The sequence below is a fragment of the Rhinolophus hipposideros genome, assembly GCF_964194185.1.
Source record: "Rhinolophus hipposideros genome assembly, chromosome: 15".
Classification (NCBI taxonomy): Eukaryota; Metazoa; Chordata; class Mammalia; order Chiroptera; family Rhinolophidae; genus Rhinolophus; species Rhinolophus hipposideros.
The window spans coordinates 24,587,281-24,609,800 of NC_138061.1; the positions used below are offsets into that span (position 1 = coordinate 24,587,281).

Sequence of the window (22,520 nt, forward strand, 5' to 3'; positions counted from 1 at the left end):
ACTCAAAACGCAGAACTGCAAATAGAAATCTACTAAATACTTTAAAAACTGAGGGCTAAAAGAGGGTTAAAGGCAAGATAGACTGACTCTATAAGCAAGAATATTTCATCAAGAGAAAGCAAGCTATATAACTGGCCCTCAGCAAGGAATAAATGGCTTGTTTCTATCTAATGAGATTTCATTTAAAATCATCAATTGGGAGCAATGGAAGAAGCACAGGAGCCAATACCAAGAGCATATATTCAAATTTTCTGAGGGGTATGGTAAAAATCTTATTTTTATACCATGGGACTCATATTACTCGTGGTAATAAAGACAAGCCTAGATCCTGTAGTATTAAAATAACACACAAGATGTAACACACTACACAAAAACTCAAAGCCTAATTAAAATAAATTAAGAATAGAAAATACATTTATATTGAAAAAAATGATAAACATAAGTATCCTGAGTTTCTCAACTATAAAAAGAACACAATAATATCAATCATTCATAATGATTAAATAACATACATAAAATTCTTAACAGAGTGTCTGGTACACAATGAATGCTTAACAAATGGTAGCTATTATTATAACCAGGATGAAGAATAACTTTACTAATAACAGCTTTCAAATTGGACTAATCATCGCCTCTTCCCTGCTTCAACTTCATTTTGAGCAAACAGAAGTGATCACTGTTGGCCAATTAGGTAACTTGACTACATCACTGACTACAAGAAAACCAAAAATAGTACTTGAAACAAAGGTGAGGGGAAAAGAAAGAGCTACCTGAGTGGGCAATGGCTAGCAAAAACATATTTTGACATGATTAATAAGCAGCATTCATAAGGCAAGAGCTCACTCACAGTAACACAAAGATTAAGAAGTCAAAGAAAAATCAAGGCAATTTAGAAGTCTTAAAAATTAAAGGAAATTGCTGTGCTAGAAGCCCTAATGAAAAGCAAAAAATATTTCCAAAGGAACCATTCAGACTCTTTGCTAGATCCATTTTTATCGAATTTGAAAACAATTCAAGACTCATCTTTTTTCACCTACCAACCAAGAATCAGTATACTTCTTTTCATCTTTTTCGTTTATTTCTAGGAGGATCTTGGTTTCATTTTCTGTTTTATGAAGCATTTAATTCCCTTCTCCTTCCAGTATGGAACTTATATTTTAAGAATTCGACTTTCCCCCCCTTTCCATTTCCCCTATTCATCTAATTCTAGAAATCAAAGGTGACAAAATAGAAAACAAGGTTCCTTCAACTCTGGGAGCATATTCTTGTATAGGAAGGGACAAAATATAAAGAAGATTCCATGGTGGGCGGGAGAAGAATAAGAAATCCTCGTGCAATTTTAGTATATGTGCTGCCGAAGCGAGCACGACCTCATGCAATTTAAAGGTTAAATGTGGAGGAGCTTCGTGGGTAAAAGTGTAATTACTATGGCTTTTCCTCTCCAGTAACGGAAATGCTGTTTGTGGTGGAGCCGTCTCTTAACAAAGGTTCTGAAAGTTGTCAGGTGGCTTATGAGCAGATTTATCTATGTATTCCAAAGTTTAGAGTTTGCTTCTTTTCAGACAAGAGTCAAATTGAGAAAATTTATATTTCTCAGAAAAACAATAATAAATAAGAGCTTGGCTCTTATTTAAGAGCTTTATTGCCTTTGCCCATTATCCTAATATTGTTCTTTCCTCCTTTAAAAACAACTCAAATACACACCTTCCCAAACTGCATACTGATCTTAGCAGTGAAATAAAGGAACTCTTCTGAATTTTACTGTATAAGGATTTTTAAAAACAGGCCTAGAGGACAGTGACCTGAAACCAGACAAACCCAGGTCTCCAATCCGAATCACAGCTTCTCTATCCTACAAGAACATTTAAGGCTCACACACAAAAAAAATAATAATAATAATAATGCCCGAACAGCCTGTGAGGCACATAGACATGGGGAAATTTTCTATCGTGGTCCTACCAGACATCAGATAAGATCCTGTCAAAACCTTCAATGGACCATTCATTTAGAAGGGGTTCTAACCTTTAAAAAATCACATACAAACATCAGCAACGTTGTCAGGGCCCTCGGACCACACTCATCATGGCTTCTTTGTCAAGTAAGCAAGGAGGTTGTATTATTTTGGTTGCCTGGAAATTCATATCCGTTCCACTGAACTACAAATAATCTTGGCTCCCTAGTAAAGGTTGTGGATCTCCACATAAATGACATCTCTGTTACAGAGAAAAAAGGGGCTGCTGTGCTTGCTAGAATGTCTTCAGCTTTGCATAAGATGCTCCAAGTTTGGTGTCAACCCAGCTTCCAGTGTGCCCAGTGCCAAACTTCATGCTTTAGCAAGGGGATAACAGTCTGAATTCCAGGAACACACCAGACCTCTCAGATAAAGGAGCAGAAGAAGCATAATTCAATTGGACTAAGGCTGGCCACCTTTGTTAGCACCAATCTCTCATTATTTAGTTCTTCACAGACCAAATTACAGCTTCTCCCAGATAAGGACCTGGAGACAGAAGGAATTAAAGTAGATACTAAAGTAGAAATTCCAAGGCCAGGTATCCACAAGGTCAGGCAAAGCAGCGTCTGAGGCCAATACAAGAAAGTGGTAGAACGCTATGAGCAGCAACTCCGGAGGACACGAGCTTCCCTCGTCCTTGCCCAACCTCATGGCCCCACCTGGACCCCAATCAAGGGCACCACATCTTCAATCCATAGCATGTTCAATGGGGCTGAGGCTCGAGTTTGTCGATGGTGAATTCGGCGCAACCGCAGAAGGTACAGGATGATGGCCAGGAGCACCACCAGGATGCAGGCAAAGAAGAGATAGTGGTTGTAGACAAAGGAGAGACGGAACCAGCTACTGTGGGCCTGTCGGACACCTTCCTGCCGTAGATCCCTAGGGAAGAGTTTGAAGGTAGAAAGAAACGTTAGCTTCAGAGACAGACCTCGATGCTGATTTAAAGGCCAAGGGATGTTGTCCCATTTATTCCATCCACGCAAACACTCTAAGATGCCATCTCCACAGAGCAAGCAAAGCTGAAGCGCATGTCCAGCCCCAGGGCTGCCGAGTGATCCCTCTGGCACCTTCCTTTCCACAGTCTACAGAGGAAGCCTCACAGGCTACACCTTCCAGAAACTGGGAACAAAATCGGAAGCCAAAAAAAACGCACAGTAGGACAAGACTGGTCGTCTATAACATTAGTCTCAACGATGGCCCATACCACTCTGGCCTACACAGTTTGTAAATATGATACTAATGAGAATAGGTGGCCCCTGAGCCCAACCAACAAATCGGAGTATGTCTAAATCTTTTTTTAAAAAAAGTTTCTGTGCTTCCTGAGCATTTAGGTGACAGGTAAAGAAAACTGTCCCCTGATCACCTATATTGCAATCTGGACAAAAATTAAGAGACATGTAAACCTAAATGTAGTGGTCTGTCATCTAGAACACAAGCCGTTCTTTGATGGTCCAGATACCACAACCGTTTTTGTTTTGTTTCAGCTGCAGTTTTTTTTGTTTTTGTTTTTTAAATGTGAGTCTCCAAACCGAAAGACTGCATATAAAATATGGACTTCTGGCTTCTCTTGATAAATGAGAACCGGCACGACAGTGACCAGCCCTTTGTGTAGGGCACACACTCTCCGATTCCCCCACCTTGTCTGACTTTTATCATCTGCCTGGCTTCTGACGGCACTGAGTTTATGAAAATACCTCTCCTATAAAACATCTCATGTCCTTTGAATTCGGGCCCACCAAAAGCATTCTAAGCCAAGGACACAATCTCTAGAGTGGCTTTCCTCATTAGGAAAGATGGCTCTGTACAGACAGCCTACCCCAGTTCTCTAGTCAGTTATGTTTTCCAGGGTAAATTAAGAATGACATTTTCGTTTTTATGAGTCAGTATCTTGGAAGTGGTTAGTGAGAACTCAATCCTCAATTGATTTGTTGTGGATCAACAAATAAAGCTGAATTTCTGAAATTGCAAAGCTGTGGAACAGACTCCAGACCCATAATCTCAACCTTCTTTCTGTTTCAACATGTCTGCTTAGCAATAGCAGTTCATGTGGTAATAGTAAGAGGAGTTTGCTTGGTGGGGTTTTTTGGCAGGGAAAGACCACTTAAGAAACCTATCGTGAGGCACTTACTAACATCTTCTGAGCTCAAGAAGCGCTTGGTCAGTCCACCTTACCTGAGTGGTAAGAACCGTGTTTTATACAGAATGGCTCCCAGCGTCCACTGAACCTCTCGGTCATATACCAGCTGGGCTGTCCGTAGGTTTGGGTAGTCATAAGGAAAGTGGAATCCTTCATGAAGCACTTGGTACATCCAAGCCGATTTAAAACACTGATATCTGTGTGACAAAAAAATAATTTAAAAAATTTAAAAAGAAGAAGCAGAATTCTACTGTTTTCCTTTGCACACTCCCACTGGATGTCAAAAAAATCTCTCTCCCAGCTTCAGCTCCCTCACCTCTAGGTGGAGCCAAATCCGAGCCTATTTTATATTAACGCTTACCAGAAACGTGAAGGACACTTTTATGTAATAATAATATTATGGCTATGTTTTTTCTTTTATTTTTGTTTTTATTTTTTAATTTTTTAAAGAGTTCTTATCTTCAGCGAACATGCTGAAATATGTATGTATGTAATTATAGGAAGTCTGAGTCTAATTAAGATAAGAGGGGAGCTGTGGATGGGAAAATAGATGAAACAAGATTGGCCAGGAGTTGATAACTGTTAGTAGAGTAGGTGGGCGATACCGTGTTTCCCCGAAAATAAGACCTAGCCAGACCATCAGCTCTAATGCATCTTTTGGAGCAAAAATTAATACAAAACCCGGTCTTATATTATATTATCTTAGATAAGACCTGGCCTCATATTATAGTAAAATAAGAGTGGGTCTTAGATTAATTTTTGCTCCAAAAAACACACTAGAGCTAATGGTCCAGCTAGGTCTTATTTTCGGGGAAACAGGGTAGGTACACAGAAGTTCATTATACTATTTTTGTTTATGTTTAAAAACTTTTAAACTAAAATGTTTATAAAATGGGAGGACCAATGAACCAAACTGGCAAAATACTGGTATTTGTTAAAGCTGGATGATAGTTACATGAGGGTTTATGTTACTGTTGTTACTACTTTTCCGTATGTTTGATATTTTAATAAAGAGGACCTTTTTTTAAAAAAAAAGAAAAAGACCACAACTTTGATTTCGAACCACTTGGACATAACTCTGGTAAACACCTGGTTTTCCGTGGCTTCACTAAAATAGGCTCATTATTTGTCCCCTATCTCTCAGGAAAACCAAAATCTGAAATAATCAAATTCTCCTTCAACATAAACTCCACTCTGAACTATTGCTTGCTTTTTCCTTCCTTATAATCTGCTGTCCACATTTTAAGGCTACATCTGAGGGGGAAAAGGAAGTTACTTACTTGAGTCGATGCTCATCTGCATGTGATGAAAAGAGGCCATTCTTGAATCTCTGAGTTAGTACTGACCAAGCCATGCCACAGTAATCCTGGAACAACCACAGAGAAATGGTGCAACATGAAGTTGGAGGCAAACTCTATAACTTCCCCCACAGTCACAGCTATTCCATTTCTAAAGTTACTCGGGGGCTACTAGTTGACTCAGGAAAATAGAAATGACATATTCATTCACCGCACCAGGTCCTGTACAAGGCATGTCCCAGAACTCAGGCTGCTGGGTTCCTTGAGTGGCCTAGAGACACTCCTATTTACTCCTGTCGCCCCAAAGTCTAGTACAAAGCCAGCCTGACATGATGCCTGAGCCCCTTAGGCTTCGGAGAAGGGTAAGGTGAGGATCAGGAACAGCAACACCAAAACCAAAGAGCGCGTCCTTCCACTCCATGTAAGATTGACGGGAGCAGGTAAAACAGATGGAACAGAGTGGTCAAAAACCTGTCACCGGCCTACCTCCACGTGGTAATTCTCACCAAAGGAATCATTCCTTTTGTCTGTTCAGTAAACTAACATTTCCTGAATATCTGCTATGTGCCAGGTACTATTCCAGGTGCCAAAAGGGTCCAGCAGTGAATAAAACAGACAAAAATATCTGTTGAAATTTCTTGCTTTCTCATGAAGCTTACATTCTACTAGTGGGAGACAGACAATAACCAAATATACATACATAAATACATACACATACATACACATATACAGAGTGTGTTAAACAACATAAATGCTCACAGGAAAAATAAAGCAGGAAAGGGAAATAGGTAATATTGGGGAGGGTTACAATTTTGGATAGAGTGGCCAGGGAAGGTGTCACTGGGAAGGTAAGAATGCAAGGAAACAAAATCATCTTTTATACCTGGGAAAGAGAGCATAGTAAGCCACTAGCAACCTGGGCCAGCAATCACTTGAGCCCTTCAGTGTTCAAGGGAATAGAATTTGAAGAAGTTTTAAAATGAGAGAAAGATTCAGGCCATGAACAGGCAGGGAGCCCTGGATGCTGGAAAAGGAAAGGAAGTATGAGGGTGATCCTGAAGGCTGGAGAGGAAAAAGCAAATACAAACCAGGCTTTCTCAGTATTTCTTAGGGACTGGCGTTAGGGACCAGAACAGTACACACACTGCACATACTATTCTACTGGAAGTCTTCCACCAAGAGAACGCTAGAGAATTAGATAAAGCAGAAAGGAAAGAATAAAAAATATAAGAGAGAACAGATTCTGCCCATAAGCTTTCTGATAAAAGAGAGAGATCAGAGACATATACAATAATTCAAAGTGACGAATCTACATTAAAGCGGGAACTATGGAAAGCTGGTGGAACTTGAACCTGTCCAGGTAACTGATGATTTAGGCCTATAGGATACTTAAGTCCTATATGTGCTCAGAGTGAATTTTCACATCTGCTGCATTTTAAATTTAAATAACACTTCCCCCATCATTGTACATTTTCACAACATCTTTCTAATATTCTGAGTGACCCTATATAGTCCAACCTTTTAACAGCTCAAACCAAGAAAATGAAAGTGGATTTGTCCACCTGTGTGACATCAGCTCCAAAAGCACATTACAACTGGGAGCACCCAGTAAGGGGAAAAATACCTAAAGATGATACTTTGGGGTATCATCTATCACAAACATTAAGCAATGTTTAGTGTGGTAAGTTATAGGAAAAACTATTGGCTGCCACAACAATTATAGACCTGGCTGAAAATTGGGGTGATAGGATGCCCTGGGAACCTAAGCTTAAGTAATCAGAAGGCTCTATAGGATAGCAGCTTCCTTAACTTCTCTAAATACAATTCCTCATCTGTAAAATGATGCTTCATTGGGCTCCTGTGAAGAGTCAAGTGAGACCATGCAAGCAAAGCCCTTCACACAGTGCCTGGAGGAAAGTCAGGCACCCAATATACAGCCACTGCTGGCATGAGTCATCTTTGTCATTGATCATTTACCTGAGCAGCCTTGGCAAATGTTGGCCCATGGTAGCGGCCACCAATGCGCAACACATCCTCTGTACAGTAAAAAAACTCAGAGAAACCGTAGAACTCGCTGTTGTTGAAGTCAATTGGCGATTGGTAGACGCCATTCAGCGAGGCCTGGCTGGTGTTGGAGCGAGCCAGCAGGGGGCTCAGCATTGCCCCACAAGTCGCCCAGTCTCCTTTTCCCCGGACATGAAGGACCTGGCTGTTCCTCTCCACCACATCTGTGAGGCCCACGGGCAGGCAAGGATCCAGAAACGGATTGTCAGGACTCAGACCTGTCTTCTGGCCCAGCAACCTATCACAGTGACAAAAACACACAGAACGTATCACTGCTGTACCCAACCTACTCTAAGAACCACCTAGTTTAGGAAACCATTTCTAAGAATGTGCCTCATAGACACTGTATTATAATTTTACATGACATCACAGAAACAAGGATGAAGTATTACCATGTAGCCGAGTCACATGAACATTTAACCTAAGAAAATTCAAGTTAGCAAAAAAAGAAAAAATGAAGAAAAGAAAAAAGATAGAGAAATATGGCAGTGACGGATGTTGTTCAACCTTTCAGTCAACATGTACACTTCCCAGTGTAAAGTGAAATTGGAGATGTGAATCTGCTATTCTCCATCCAGTCTTCTTTCCCACTTGACTTAAAAATGCAAAGATCTCACCCTGCTGAGTGTGGTTCTAATGCTTAAAATAACAACTGGGAGGAGGTGAAGTGGGAGGGGCTGGGGGAATTTCCTGAGAGGGAACCACGGCAGTGGCGCAGTGGCAATGGCTGGCACGTGATGGAGCCCATGCCTGACTCGGAGTGCGGAAGGGAGCGGAGGGGCAATTTGGTTCCCCCCCAACAGCCATCACACTGTTCTGATTACTTAGTTTGTAGGTGCTGAGCAACAGTATTCTCATTCCTGAAGAGGTTAATATGTAGATCTTGCAGAGGACAGAAATTAAGTTGAGACCAAGTAACTGCAGTTAATTAATCATCATTTCCTAAACAGACATTGAAGAGTGGACTTCCTAGGATGAAGACGCACCCACAAGTATAAAGACTGAAGGAGGGAATGGGAATGTGGCAACACAACAAAGCGCTTTGGAACACCTGGAACCTATTTTAAGGATGTAACACCAGCTATGAGGAAAACTTAGAAAATCATTATTAAGAAGAGAGAACCCTTAGGTTGTGACATCCCAGGAAGCACAGGTTTCTCTAATAGATCAGCACGTACACAAGATAAATAATCACTCTTCCGAATTAGGTGACTCAAGATACATGGCAAGAAAATGTCAATACAGGGGAAGAAGATGATGAAGGCTGGCAAGTTCCGAGGCAGCAGAAAATAGCAGAGAGAGAAAAAAGAGCAGCAGAACAAGGAAGAAAAGGGGAAAGGAAGCAGAGCAAAACAAAACTGGTGCGAAGCTTTCATAATAATTGTTCCTCAGATGTCCCAGTGCCAGCAGGAGTGATCTGAGCTCCACAACTGGCAACATTTAAGGGTACTGTCACAATACAAACACACAGCTTGACTTTACTGCCTTCATCAATCACCTGGGATAACAGGATTCTCCCAAAGTACCTTGAACTGTTAGTAGTTGAGACAAAACCAAAACAGACTTATGAGACAATATTTTCTTTAACATGCTTCCAATATAAAACAATTGATTGCTGTAGAAAAGTTACTACAAATGGGATATACCAATACCTCTTCAAACTCGTGTTTCTAGCTAAACAAATGGGGGTAAATAATTTTATGGTGGGAAAGAACTCTACTATCTATTATGCTTTCCTTCAATAGCATAATGATAAAATAATTTTAAATGCTAAAAAAAAACAACACCTACAATTATGGTCTAGCTACTGTATCTGTTACTCAAATGAAGAATCAGTGATCTGGTCCATGATGAAGGAAAAACGGGCTCTTCTGGAATTATCGAGAGAGAACAAGTTCAAGGTTAATTTTGGCTACAAAAGTTTTTTATCTGTTAAGTGCACTATGAAACTAACTCCTGCATAAAATGCAACTCCATCTGAATTCAACAAACATGCCTTGAGCACTTTCGTGTAGAAGAAACTGCCAGGAGCTACACTGTACTGCACATTCGAAATTAACGTAATTAATCTCACTTAATCCTGTGACATCCGAAGTGAGACACAGTAAGAAGTCATTACAATAAGCTGCTGTACTTTTTTATGAGTCTTGATGACCAAGATCAGAAAGCATTCTGACCCAGATCCAGTGGACGACTACTGGAGTCTCTAAGAGATGTTACCCCACTGGCAGGGGTGGTAAGAAGAAAGAGGAAGCAAGGACGTATCTTAGCAGGATATGAACATTTCTTTTTAATATCTGCAACCTGATGACATTCTATTCCAGAAGCACAGCTCTCATGCCAAATGTACCTGTTTTTGTTAAGAGTTTCATTCAGCACAAGGTCTTCATAGCGCTGCCGGGCAAAGTTGCCCCCAAAACCCAGAAAGGTCGTGACGTAAACCCGATACACATGTTCGGTGTGTTGTACATCACAACCCAGGTTGAATTCAGCCAGCAGGATCTTTGCAGCTTCTTCCTGCAATGCAATGTAAAGAGAAAAAGGGGAGTTTTAGTTTTGGTTGATTTCTAGAAAGCTATGACAATGCTAATACCCCAGGCTTTGCTGGCTATGAACATACCTTGTAGCATTCTTTCATCCTCATAGCATTATTTTATACAAAGACATACAATGACAAGACTGTACAAAAAAGAAAAAAATCAGAGACTGAATACCAAATTATAGACCAAAACACTATCTGTAGTTACACTGAAGGTAAAATCGTTACAGAGGTTGTTGTTTTCTTGCATGTACTTTTCCGATTTTCCAATTCTCCAAAATGGGAATGTACTATTTTTATAATCAGGAAAAAAAATCCTTTGATAAAAATAAATTTAAGGAATTTGGGAGATCATCATGAGATCTATTCTATGGCCTTTTCTAAAATGATTCAAGAAGTCCTAATGGTCTCTGTGACAGATTTGGAATTGAGAAAGTTCTGTTTTATTATACCTCCAATAAAATGTGCTCTATTTCCTTCCTTCCTCCCACCCTCCCTTCCTTCCTGACTTCAGGTACAGAGGTTGACTTAATCACATTCCCCAGTTCTTAGCACATTATCACGGTAAAGTCCCACTTTTGTTTTCTTCATTTACTTCCTTTTATGTTCACACCCACTCCTGTTTCTGCTCCTCACTAGAGGCAACCATCCTAATGTGCTTAATGTGTAATATTTGTTTGTATGTATTATTGCCAAATCGTTTTGAATTATTGTTTTGAATGTATTTATTTTTAATTTATGAAAATGCTACTGTGCCCAGTAATTCCATTCTTAGATATATGCTCAAGAGAACACTTAGGTATACACAAAAATGTGTACGTGAATGTTCACGGCAGCATTATCTATAATAGCTAAAAACTGGAAACAACCTAAATGTCCCTCAGCTTCTGAACAGATAAACAAAATGCGGCTTGGTCAGACAATGGAATGTTATTCAGCCATAAAAAGGAGTTGAAGTACTGACACATGCTACAACATGGATGAACCCTAAAAACATTTTGTTACATGAAAGAAGCCAGTCACAAAAGGATACATACTGTATAATTCTATTTATATGAAATATCCAGAATCCATGAATCTATGGAGACAGAAAGTAAATTAGTGGCTGGTAGGGCCGGGGAGAGTGGACAGGTGAGTGACTGATAACGAATATGAGGCTTCTTTTGGGGGTGATGAAAACATTTTGGAATTCGATAGTGGTGGCACAACTTTGTGAACTGTACAAAAAATACATCAGGCATTAAGGATTATGTAGGTTTTTAGAAGTGCTATTGTGATGTCTCATTGTTTCTTTCCTTTTTGTATCGAGCACTAAGAACCATTATATCGCTACCGGTATGTGTACAATTGCTTGCCAGTATATTCCTAGACCAGTGTTGCTTTCTAAATCTGCACACACATTTGTTTAAGGCCCTCTGCCACCTTCCACCTACCCCTTAGTATCAGAACCATGACTTCATTTTACTTGTTGAATACATACAAACAAATACAGCCTAAAAAGTTTCACAATCTAGTTCCCAAAATCTCCAACCCTAGCACAGATTTCTTGACTGAATGCCAAAACCACATTTCCAACAGTCCTGCTGGATATTTGGACACATATGTTCCTCAGAGATATCAAACTCAACATATTCGAAATTAAGCTCATTGGTTGTAGGACTTCAGAGCTGGACACCAGAAAGATGCTCTTACCCAAACCACCTGGTTTGCTTAGCATCAACCCTGCCCTTTCCCCTGTGGTCTCTCACAGTGACTGGGCTCCTCACCCTTCCAGTTAGTTCTCTAAGCTGGGCCCTCGGAATCACTGGCCATCCCTCCCTGCCCTACCCACACCACCACATTACATTCTTTTTTCACTCCAAATCATCCCTTGAAATCTGTCCCCTCCCTTCCATTTCCATTTAACATTGTCTAGTTTAGCCCTTTAACACTTCTCACCCAAGGTTCCCTGACCCACATTTGTTTCTCCTACTACCGTGTTTCCCCGAAAATAAGACCTAGCCGGACAATCAGCTCTAATGTGTCTTTTGGAACAAAAATTAATATAAGACCTGGTATTATATTATATTGTATTATATTGTATTACAGACCCAGTCTTATAGTAAAATAAGACCGTGTCTGATATTAATTTTTGCTCCAAAAGACGCATTAGAGCTGATTGTCCTGCTAGATCTTATTTTTGGGAAAACACGGCAACACTGAAATTATTTTCCTAAAAAAAATGGATTGATTGGATCACAGCTGCACAATTAACATAGCCATAAAATTCAGAGCTGGGAAGGACACCTTCAGAGTTTAATTATTTCATAGATGATGAAACTGAGGCCCAAATGACTTCCCACTCCTAAATCTTTGCTGGTTCCCCACTATCTATAGATACAAAAGCCAAATTCCCTAGCATGGCACCCAAGACTTCACGATTTAACTTCATCTTATCTTCCCAGCCTTACTTAAAATCCTATACTGCCATAGGTTATCCACCATTCCCTGGACATTCTGGGCTCTGTGCTGCTCTTTCTGTGCCCTTGTACATACTATCCCCTCCATGCAGAGGGCCTTCCTTCAGCCTCCACTACGCAAAAACCTGTCATCATCCAAGGAAGGTAAATATCATCCCTTCCAGGAAGCTGGCATGGCTCCCATTCAAGCCTTTGCAAATGGAGTTGACTCTGCCAGTTCCCACACTGCCACCACTCTGTTTAGACCAGAGGCTTTCAACCACGGTGATTTTGCACCCCAAGAGATATCTGGAAATATTTGGAGACACTTTTGATTGTCAAAACTGGGAGCTGGTAGGTGGGGGGGGTTGGGGGGTTCCTATCCTCTGGTAGAGGTCAGGGATGCTGCTAAATATCATTTAAAGCACAAGACAGCCCCACAACAAAGACTTATCCAGCCCAAAGTGTCAATTGTGCCAAGGACAAGAAACTCTGGTTTACATCAAATGACAGCACACTGTCATGGTTTGCCTGGTACTGCAGGCTGTCTCACTGACAGATTACAAGCTTTTGGGCTCAGTGTAACATGTCTCATTCTTTGCACATAATAGGTGCTCACAAGTGTCTGTATTTCTTCTTCCTCTCTATGATAAAACTTTTCCCTCAAAGTACATTTTTTACATTCTTCTCAGGTAAGGAATATTAGAATGGAATCATTAGTAAGAGAAAGGGAATAACATTTAAAGAACAAGTATGTGTCAAATACTGTGCTCTGCGATTTATATGCATTATCGTGTTTAACCCTCAGGCAACCACATGAGATAGGTAGTATACTTATAATTGCTGAAATGTATTAAACATTTATTATATGCTTGACAGTTTGCTAAGAGCTTTACACAAATGGTGGTATTTTATTGTCACAACTTTATGAAGTAGATATTATTACTATTCCCTTTCTACATATGAGAAAACTAAGGCTCAGAGAGGTAACCTGCTCAAGAAAATGCAAGCTAGCAAGTATCTGAACAAATATTTGGACCCAGGCAAGTAGGTCTAAATCCACAGAATCTAATCTAATCTAAATCTAATTTCCTTCACAAATACGGATATTCCTTGCGATGGGATTTCCCTAAAAGGTGAAATACCTGTTTTGGAGGAAGGACAGAGGTTGAGGTAGGAACTTCATAGGCAATTTGGAGAGAGGCTCCTCCCATATCCAGTATCCCTACTGTCCTTCTGCGTCCCGTTGCCAATTCCTGGGGAGCTTCAGCATCTGATTCTGAAATAAATAAAGGACTGGAGAGGTCTGGTAATTGAAAACTAAAATTAAGTCAAAAAGAAGAAAAAAACAGAAAACAGTAATCCCTTAAAAAAAAACAAAACAAAGAAATTAACACAGAGAAGAATTATTTCAAGTGACTTAAAACATGGTATTTTAACTATATATCCCTTGTAGATATATCTTAATGACAAAAGGAACAAATAAATATCTTAAACCACATTCTAGTAGTCTTATTGGTAATATTATTGACACTATTTTAAAACCATTAAACACATATTGAGGAACAAAGCAAATAAAAAAAATTTATGTTATTATCTTTAGGGACCAATATTTAGCGTAAGAGAAAAAGAATATAAATATGAAATCAACTAAATTAAATAACCTTATAATCTTAAATATGAGAAATCCCAGCTGTTAAATGCAGAAGGAATGACAGAATTAGACAAATCATCCTTTTGCAACTTCTAGTGAAAAAACCCAATCTAAGCAACGAAAATTGGCTCTTAAACCATTAGGTGAAAAGTGAATGAGGAATTTTTATAATACCTCAGAGCAGGCTGACAATACCTGAACCCCGACTACCTGTCAGTACTAACACGGCTAAAAGTGGGACAACCAGACATCACAACCAGCCTCCTCATGTGATGTAGCAGGAAACATTTAGCACCATCTATGATTTAGTCTTGTGGAAAGAACTGAATCTTAGTCTAACCAAGTTTCCATATCTAATCTGCAGTTTACAGGACCTATGGGGAAACGAGAAACACATTAAAGACCCCGCAAAGATGTGGCCAACCAAATTTAGAACGTGGCAAATGCATTCTACTAAGCGACTACTTTCTTTTCTTTTTTTTAAATGAATGATTTGAAAAAAGAGGTGTGGGGGGAAGGTTAACTGTTATAGATTAACAGAGACATGTCAAATGAAATTCGTGATCCTTGTTCAGATTCTGATCTGAACAAGACAACTACAATAAATATTGAGACAATCAGAGAAGTCTCTACCTAGGAATTAGATGGGTATTGACTACATAGTAGAAATTGTTAATTTTCTTAAGTATGAAAATGGCATTGTGGATTTGTTTTTGTTTTGTTTTGAAACTCCTCATCTGTTAGAGATATATACTGAAGTATATGAAGGTAAAATGATTATGTCTGGAATTTGCTTTTAAAAATCCAATCAGAGAAAAATTCAGGTTGTGTGGAGGGAGTATGGGGACCAAAAAAATGGCAAAACATTAGTAAGTGTTGGGTCTAGGTAACGGCTTCATATAAGTTCATTTATTATTTACTCTTGTGAATGTTTGGAACTTTCCATATTAAAAGTTAAAAAGAAATAAAAGAAAGCTAATTAGGGCTGGAAAATGAAGCATCTTGAGTTTTTTTTTTAAAAAGAAAACTCAACATTAGCACTTATTTGCTACTGATAGTTTATAACTTAATCCTCTAGCCCTTAAAGAACTGTCATAAGAAGACAATATTACTCACCATCCTCATGGTCGAATCTTCCCAAAACAAAGTTGATTCCAATCCATGCATAAACCCCTAAGAGAGAAATACAAAAGCCTTCACTTAATTCTCTTCTGCTACACCATGAATACACCTCTCCCCAGAGTTGCTCTTACTCTCCTTTTCTTACAAAACTAGTGGTAATAATATTTTACTCCACACTCTCAGTGCATGAACTTAAAATCTTTTATGTTAAAAAATAACTAAATAAAATAAAATAAAATAAAATATTTTATCTTGTGATGCTTTTCACTTTTAAAATGATTTGCATTTTTCTAAATTTCCTACAATGACTAGGAATTATGTATAGAAACAAATGTTAAAATGTTCGTTTGGTTTCTGAGCAAGCTGAAGCAAGTACAGTCCACCCTGCTTCCCCTCTAAATGCAAGTATAAACTCTGTATAGAGCATATGGGGCAGCTTTCTGAGGACCCTGAAAATTAATGATAGTGGGCACACTAGGACAGAGATCAGATTTTAAAGAATCACCAAACCAATACTGAGTTTCCCATTTTTTCCCCCTCATATATTACCTGGCCTGGACTAAGTAGCTTGAAACACAAAAGAACACACCAGGTGGTCAGAAAGACCTCGCTTTCTGTTCCAAGGAGCAGAAAAGGAAGCTACAAAGAGTAGGAAGAGTGTGGCGGGGGTGGGGGGCAATCCCTTCCTTTTTTTCCTTTTTTTCTCCTACCAGGCAATCCTGTAGCAGCACAGGTGAAGGTTGGGCAAGTACCTAAAATTCTGACCAGACGAGCTGCAGCCCCAAGAGTTGGGGCAAATCCTTATTGCTTATTTTTTTCCCCTCTATCTTCCACCACTTGGCCTGCATGCAGCTGCAATCATGGAAATGAATGCATGGCAGAGTGGGCAGATTAAAACCGGGCTTTCTGACCAGAGGACTGTGAAAGTGAGCCCCAGGGAGCCAGAAAGTGTCAGGATGATCATAGAGAAAAGGGAATAAAGTGGTGTATGAACTCCTGGGCTCACCTTCAAGCTACATATGCATAGATCTGACTCTAAACAATATAGCAAAGGTTTTGAGAATGGAGCTGGGGCGAGACAACCCATTGGTACGGTCTATGCCCAGGTTCCAGACTGGCCACTGGCTGGCACACACACGGGATAAATCCAAACAGCAGTGCCAAGTCTTTTAAAGATGAACCAACAGAATCACAGCCCACAAAAGGCAGGTCAGAACTTGAGGTCTGAACCTAACCGGGTCAACTATCTGCTCAAACAAACATACAAAAAAAAAATCAATATTCTGCTTATGATTGAAACAAGACCCAGAGTCTCATAATATAATATTCAAAATGTCCAGGATACAATATAAAATTACTTGGCATAGAAAGAATGAGGAAAATCTCAACTCATAAGGGAAAAGATGGTCAAAATATGCCAACCCTGATATGACAGAGATGGAAAGAGAGAAAGTCTCAGCAAAGAAATGGAATATAAAAAGAACCAAATGGAAATTTTAGGACTGAAAAATGCAATGTTGAAATTGAAAAAGATAAATCTTTTTCCCTTACGTGGACTGCAATTAGAAGACATAAAAGATATTTTTTTCCAAGAAACAGAAATATAATTCACCATACAGGCCACACAAGAACACACATTCAACTCCACCCCAAAACTACAAACCCTATAGGGGAGTTTTTAGGAAGGTATCAATACAGCGTAGTAAGTGCAATGAAAGGAAAGCCCATAACAAAACAAAAGTAATTCATTCTGATCATTCCCTGCAATCAAAACTTCTCCTTACTTTAATAATTTGCTTTACATTTGAATTTGGCAAACTCAGTACAACTCCTAAATGCAGATATGTTTTCAGAAGTGTAATTCGCTAACCAAAGAGCCATTTGGTACCACCATTATGTACTGATACATTCTTAAAACCACAGTAGTTAGCACAAAGTTAAAAACAGATATAAACTGATAACTTCCGGAAGCAGCATTCCAAAACAGACACCAATGCAGAATATGCAAATAAACTATACAGCAGAACCAAGAAAATTACTGTCAGAAAAATAAAAATCAGATATACAAAGCAATCCTAAACACCCGTTAGAGAGACAGTGCCGTGGTTGGCTAAGAGGTGAACTAGCGCTCCCCTCAAGGCCCAGTACCTTCCTGCTTCCCAGAAATCACTTCTGCCTGAGACTGTGAAAAGAGGAAGTCGAACTCCAGCGGTAAATCTCTCACCAGATCAGCCAAGATGGCCAACTGCTTCCTGCAAGAAAGAACAAAAAATCCAAACGTTAATCCTTAAACTCTCTTCTCACAAACAGCCTCAACTTGACCTTCTACTCAGCCTCGTGACCTCACTGTTTACCCCATTCCTTGTCAAGTCCTGTTTCTCTTTGGTATGTCCTTTGATTCCAAAGGTTTCAACTGCCTCCAGACTATAGCCTCCTATTTAAAAGGCAATATGGTGATAGTAATACTTTTCCTTTATGTGTTACAATTCAAATAGTGTGAAAAGATGAGATGGTGTGTAGTTCTATGCCTCTCATAGGCTGAGTGGAAATAAGCCCCAGGAAACTGAAGCACAGTTTTGCAATCTGTAAAATAGATGTAATTACATTATTCCTAACTACTGTGAAAGAAAGCTGTTCAATTGAGGTACACAATATTATCCTCAGACCTTACACAATACATAAACGGTGCTTCATTTCACCACACAAGAAGCAGTTAGGTCCACGGGTTTTCACATAATCCTTTATATAAGCTTACAATGAATTTTGTAATCTCCCTTGCCATATTTCAAGGATTGAATTTTTTTTCTTTAGGAAAGCCGTATCATTTGAAAACCCCACATCGGGATCAAAATCCAAAGGTCAAAATTTGGGAATAACATTTGAAGCTCAGTATCTATAGGGTTGTTTTTTTCCTTCTAAACTTTTGTGTTATCAGTATTATCAGACAAAGAAAGGCAAAGCAATGAAGCTAGAAGTAGTAATATGAATCTAGAGAAAATGTTGGTTAAAGATAAGATCAGGGATGGACGGTTAGGGTTAGAGTGTGATGCTAATAACACCAAGGTGGCCAGTTCGATCCCCGCATGGGCCACTATGAGCTGCGCCTTCCTTAGAAAAAAATAATAATTAAAAAAAATATATATATATATGATAAGTATCTTGGATTTTAAATTACTCATTACAAAAATATTCTACTGGATCAGACAGTTGTCAGCACAACTTAGCGAGAATATTGTTAGCACTAAAAAGTAAAGAATTACTTTTAATGATGTAATAATCTTACAGCATGTCAAGTACAGTTTCTAAAATATCCACTGTCACACATACTACATTCATGCAATAAGAATTTTACATGGGGAACAACAGGAGATATTTAACCCTCCTTACTGGATATGCTTCTTAACTACCCAAAGAAGAGGGCTTGCTGGTTTTAGTGATGGTATGGAAGAATGGGCACCGACATACATTGCTGTCTGGAATGTACATTATGGGTACACCTTTCTAAAGGGCAATCAAGGACTATGTACCAAATTTTTTATGTGCTTAATCTTTGATCTGGCAATTACACTTTTAGAAATTTATTACAAGGACATCATCAGAGAAAAATACAAACAGGAAGAATACTGCAGCATTATTTGTAACAATGAAAAACTGGAAATAACGCAAATATACATAAATAGGGACCCGCTAAATAATTTATGGTATAATCATACAATGTAATATTAGACAGATGTTAGAAATGAGGTCAATTTTTATCTACATGTATTGACATGAAAAGTTGTCCAATATATTTTGAGTTCTACCACAAAACAATGTACAATATAATCCCAATTTATGTTAAAAATAAAACAAAATACTCTTCATGTACCATACAGGATTGAATATAACTTTCATTTTCTAAAATTCAATAATTTTTTTTTTAAACTGTTAATGGCAAAACATTGGTAACTGTTGAAGCTGGGTGGTGGGCGAATGGGGATTCATTACACTGTTCTCTCTACTTTTATATACATTTGAAATTTCCCATAATTAAAAGTTTTTTCCCTTAAAAATCACCTTGTGTTATCTGTAACTTTTAAAGGGTTTTTCCATTACAAAGTAAAAAAGTGGTAGAATAAATTCTGTTACTCCAGGCCTTTGGCAAAAAAATAAAACCTAGTGCCAATAAATTCAAAATAGAGTCCAGATGATTCAATGCCATTTTGAATACTGCTCACAAATGCTAATAAATTATCAAAGCATTAACTATGCAAAACAGGTTCTTGCAGTGATAGTTACACTTAGGTCAACAATTATAGCTGCCATAGAGGTAGCAATGATTTCATAAGCCCAGGATAGAGCTAGGCATTATTAAGAGAGGTGATCAGAAAACAAATTAAAAAAAAGGCAAGTTCTGTAAAAATTCTTAAGATAAAATAAATATTAACATTTAGAGCTTCCAAGCTGACAGAGAACATTTAAGACAAATGGGGTGGAGCTACAGTGGGCTTTGTTTGGAAAGAAACTTCTTTGACAAACAGAGGCAATGCTGAGCAGTGTCAAGAGATGAGGCAATCCCCTCCTTTGCTCCAGACTCACAAAACGTGGCCAAACCATCGCCCTGCTGGTTGACTCTGATTTTTGACCCCCGAGTCAGCCTTTTCTCTGGCCCTCCTCCCTGCCTCCTTGGTTGTGAGATCTCAGGCTATTCACAGACTTGTGATGTGGCACCACCTGTGTCATCTATACTCTTCCCAAGTTTCTAAACTTTTGGATGATATGAATATTACTTATGTCAGGAACAAAAACTCCTAAGTTGCATGCACAGTATGATTACAACTTTGTAGAAATTAAATACATATGCACAGAGAGAAGAGAATGTGACAAAATGAAAGTTTTCATAGGGTAGTAGGATCATGAGTGCTTTTGGTTTGGGTTTTGTTTGTTTGTTTGTTTGACTTTTAAGATTTCCTTTAATGACGTAAGGTTGAAGGCATAATATTTTAAAGTTTGGTTTTAAAAATAAGTAAAAACACAACAAAATTTTTTTAAAGACCAAGATATATGGGAAAATAAAAAGACAGAGGGCCTCTCATGGCTATGTAAAATACAGTGGTACCTCGGTTTTCTAATGTAATGCGTTCCAGAAGACCGTTCGAGTTCTGAAACGTTTGAGAACTGAGGTGTGGTTTCCCCATAGAAAGTAATGCAAAATGGATTAATCCATTCTAGACCTTTAAAATCAATCCCCCAAACTGAAAATTTAGCATGAATTTTTCTATCTAATGATACCATAGATCCATAAAATTTATGGTGTTTGTAAACCGAAATGTTTGTCAACGGAGATGTTTGAAAACCGAGGTACCACTGTAATCTACTTCTCTGCAGTAAACCAAATAGGAAATCAGTAACTGCGCATCTAAACAGAAGGAAAGAAGTCCACTGAAAGAAGTACTGACATATGTTATATTGTCTGGCATGTCTGGCATAAGCAGCATGGAGTCCTATACGTATGACTGAGATTTTTGTTGCCAAGTATACAAAAGGAAACTTTTGTGGGAAAGGGAACTGCTATTTACCATGGAGAAATATTTAAGCTGATAAAAAAGATCTGATGCCTATGAGACGATGAACATTTCAGAGCATGGATTCTAAAGTCAAGGGCGCTCAGTCCCACCCCGTGACCATAATAAGTGTGGAGGGGTCGGGGAGGTGGTCAAAGGGGAGATATCACAAACAAGAAGGGGGCTCTTCCTCCCCCAGTGAGGGAAGAGGGATCAAGTGGCAAGATGCTGGGCGAAACTCCCAAGGTTAGCTGGGAAAGACTTGAGACGGGCAAGGGTTGAAAACACTTGTCAAAAGCTCTGGAGCCTGAGCTTTGCTAGGAGCCCCACCAGGGAGCCAGGAAAGGTGCAGAGAAAGCAGCAGTCCTATCAGAGCCCTCACACTAGCCCCAGGTACCCAGTCCCTCCGTGACCCTCCTACTACCCTTCTGTTATTATGCTCCCCATCGAGGTGCCTCATGATTCAAATTTAACATCATCACCACTGCTCCTGACCTTCAATCAAAACTAAGAACCATTATGGCCTTCTCAGGTAGATATGGATCCCAAAGAAGCAAGTGACGCGAAGGTGTGAACAACTGGTTGTGTAGTTACTGCGGGGACTGGCGGCTCTGCTCAGACCAGGGAAGCACAGAGGACAGCAGCCTTTCAAGTCTTGTGCCACCCATTTTCCTGTGTTTCTCAGACCCTGCATCTCACCTCTCAGGAAGAAGCCGCATGCCCGCTGTGCACAGGATGTAAAGGGGGGTCTCCTTGTGCTTCTTCACAGGCACATGAGCAGCAGCAAAGCTCAGCAGAGGACGGAGATAATCGCTGGCATGTTCTGGAGTGTCTGCCATTGCAGAGATTCCTTAAGTAAGACAAAATACTGTTTTTACAAAGCAGATCACACAGACTCAGAGGGCTGATACTCTATGAGGCTCTGCTTAAGATCCTAAACATTCATTTGAGAGGAGGTGGGAGGCAATGAAAGAGATACCGCTCCCCTTAACCGGAATCTCAAGAGAAAAGGGGAGCTTGCTTTCTTGCCCTTCTCTCCTCTCTCATATGCCTGTAGCCGATATATTTCATCAACAACAAAATACATTCTGGTTAGTACCTGGCTTGATTTTTTTAACCACTGGTTGGCTGTTGCGATCTCTCATCTGTTTGATGTCCAACAAGTCATGGGGATTCCCATTATGTCTTGGCCAGAAATAAACAAAAATCCGGGAGCCACTGCTGCCACAGTCTACAACAAGTCCATAATTTAGATTCGGGTCTTCAGTGTCAGTAGCTTCAAGCTCCCCCACTCGAGCCAAATACCTAAGTCGGGCAAAAAGAGAAATTGCTGTTAAGAGGCCAGGTCCACAAAAGGCACCACCATTTAATTCATTTGTTCATGTGTCTTCATTAAGCGCCGACATGTGCCAGGCACATGGGACTCCATGTCCTAACAGAGGAATGAAACAGTATTGACCATGTGGACTGACGTATAGGAGGCAACTGCTGGTCTGTTTGCCTAGAGGCCACTGAAATTAGATAGCTAAAGGACTCCTCCATATTTGGTCTCCAGTTCTGAAACTGGCTGCGGTAACCACTCTTTTCCAAGCTCTTCATGAAAGAGTTCTAGGCCTGGGTAAACAACTGGTTTTTGTTGTTCTAAGCCACTAAATTTTGGGGAGGTTTGTTATGCACACTAAATAACTAAAACAATCTTAATAATTTTCTACCT

At 39.4% G+C, this 22,520-nt stretch overlaps 1 protein-coding gene across 1 annotated transcript in view; it reads right to left on the minus strand.

The window, feature by feature from the left end:
• Positions 1-393: 393 nt before the first annotated feature.
• ENTPD7 (ectonucleoside triphosphate diphosphohydrolase 7) overlaps positions 394-22,520 on the minus strand; it is a 36,383-nt gene continuing 14,256 nt past the window's right edge. The window contains exons 4-13 of the mRNA XM_081074873.1: positions 21,906-22,111; positions 21,506-21,656; positions 17,412-17,515; positions 15,258-15,314; positions 13,633-13,766; positions 9,861-10,027; positions 7,424-7,748; positions 5,429-5,514; positions 4,184-4,345; positions 394-2,890 (exon numbers count right to left, since the gene is read on the minus strand). Of these exons, the coding sequence (XP_080930999.1) occupies positions 2,659-2,890; positions 4,184-4,345; positions 5,429-5,514; positions 7,424-7,748; positions 9,861-10,027; positions 13,633-13,766; positions 15,258-15,314; positions 17,412-17,515; positions 21,506-21,656; positions 21,906-22,111 (1,624 nt within the window). The 3' untranslated portion in view covers positions 394-2,658. The remainder of the gene's footprint in view (positions 2,891-4,183; positions 4,346-5,428; positions 5,515-7,423; positions 7,749-9,860; positions 10,028-13,632; positions 13,767-15,257; positions 15,315-17,411; positions 17,516-21,505; positions 21,657-21,905; positions 22,112-22,520) is intronic.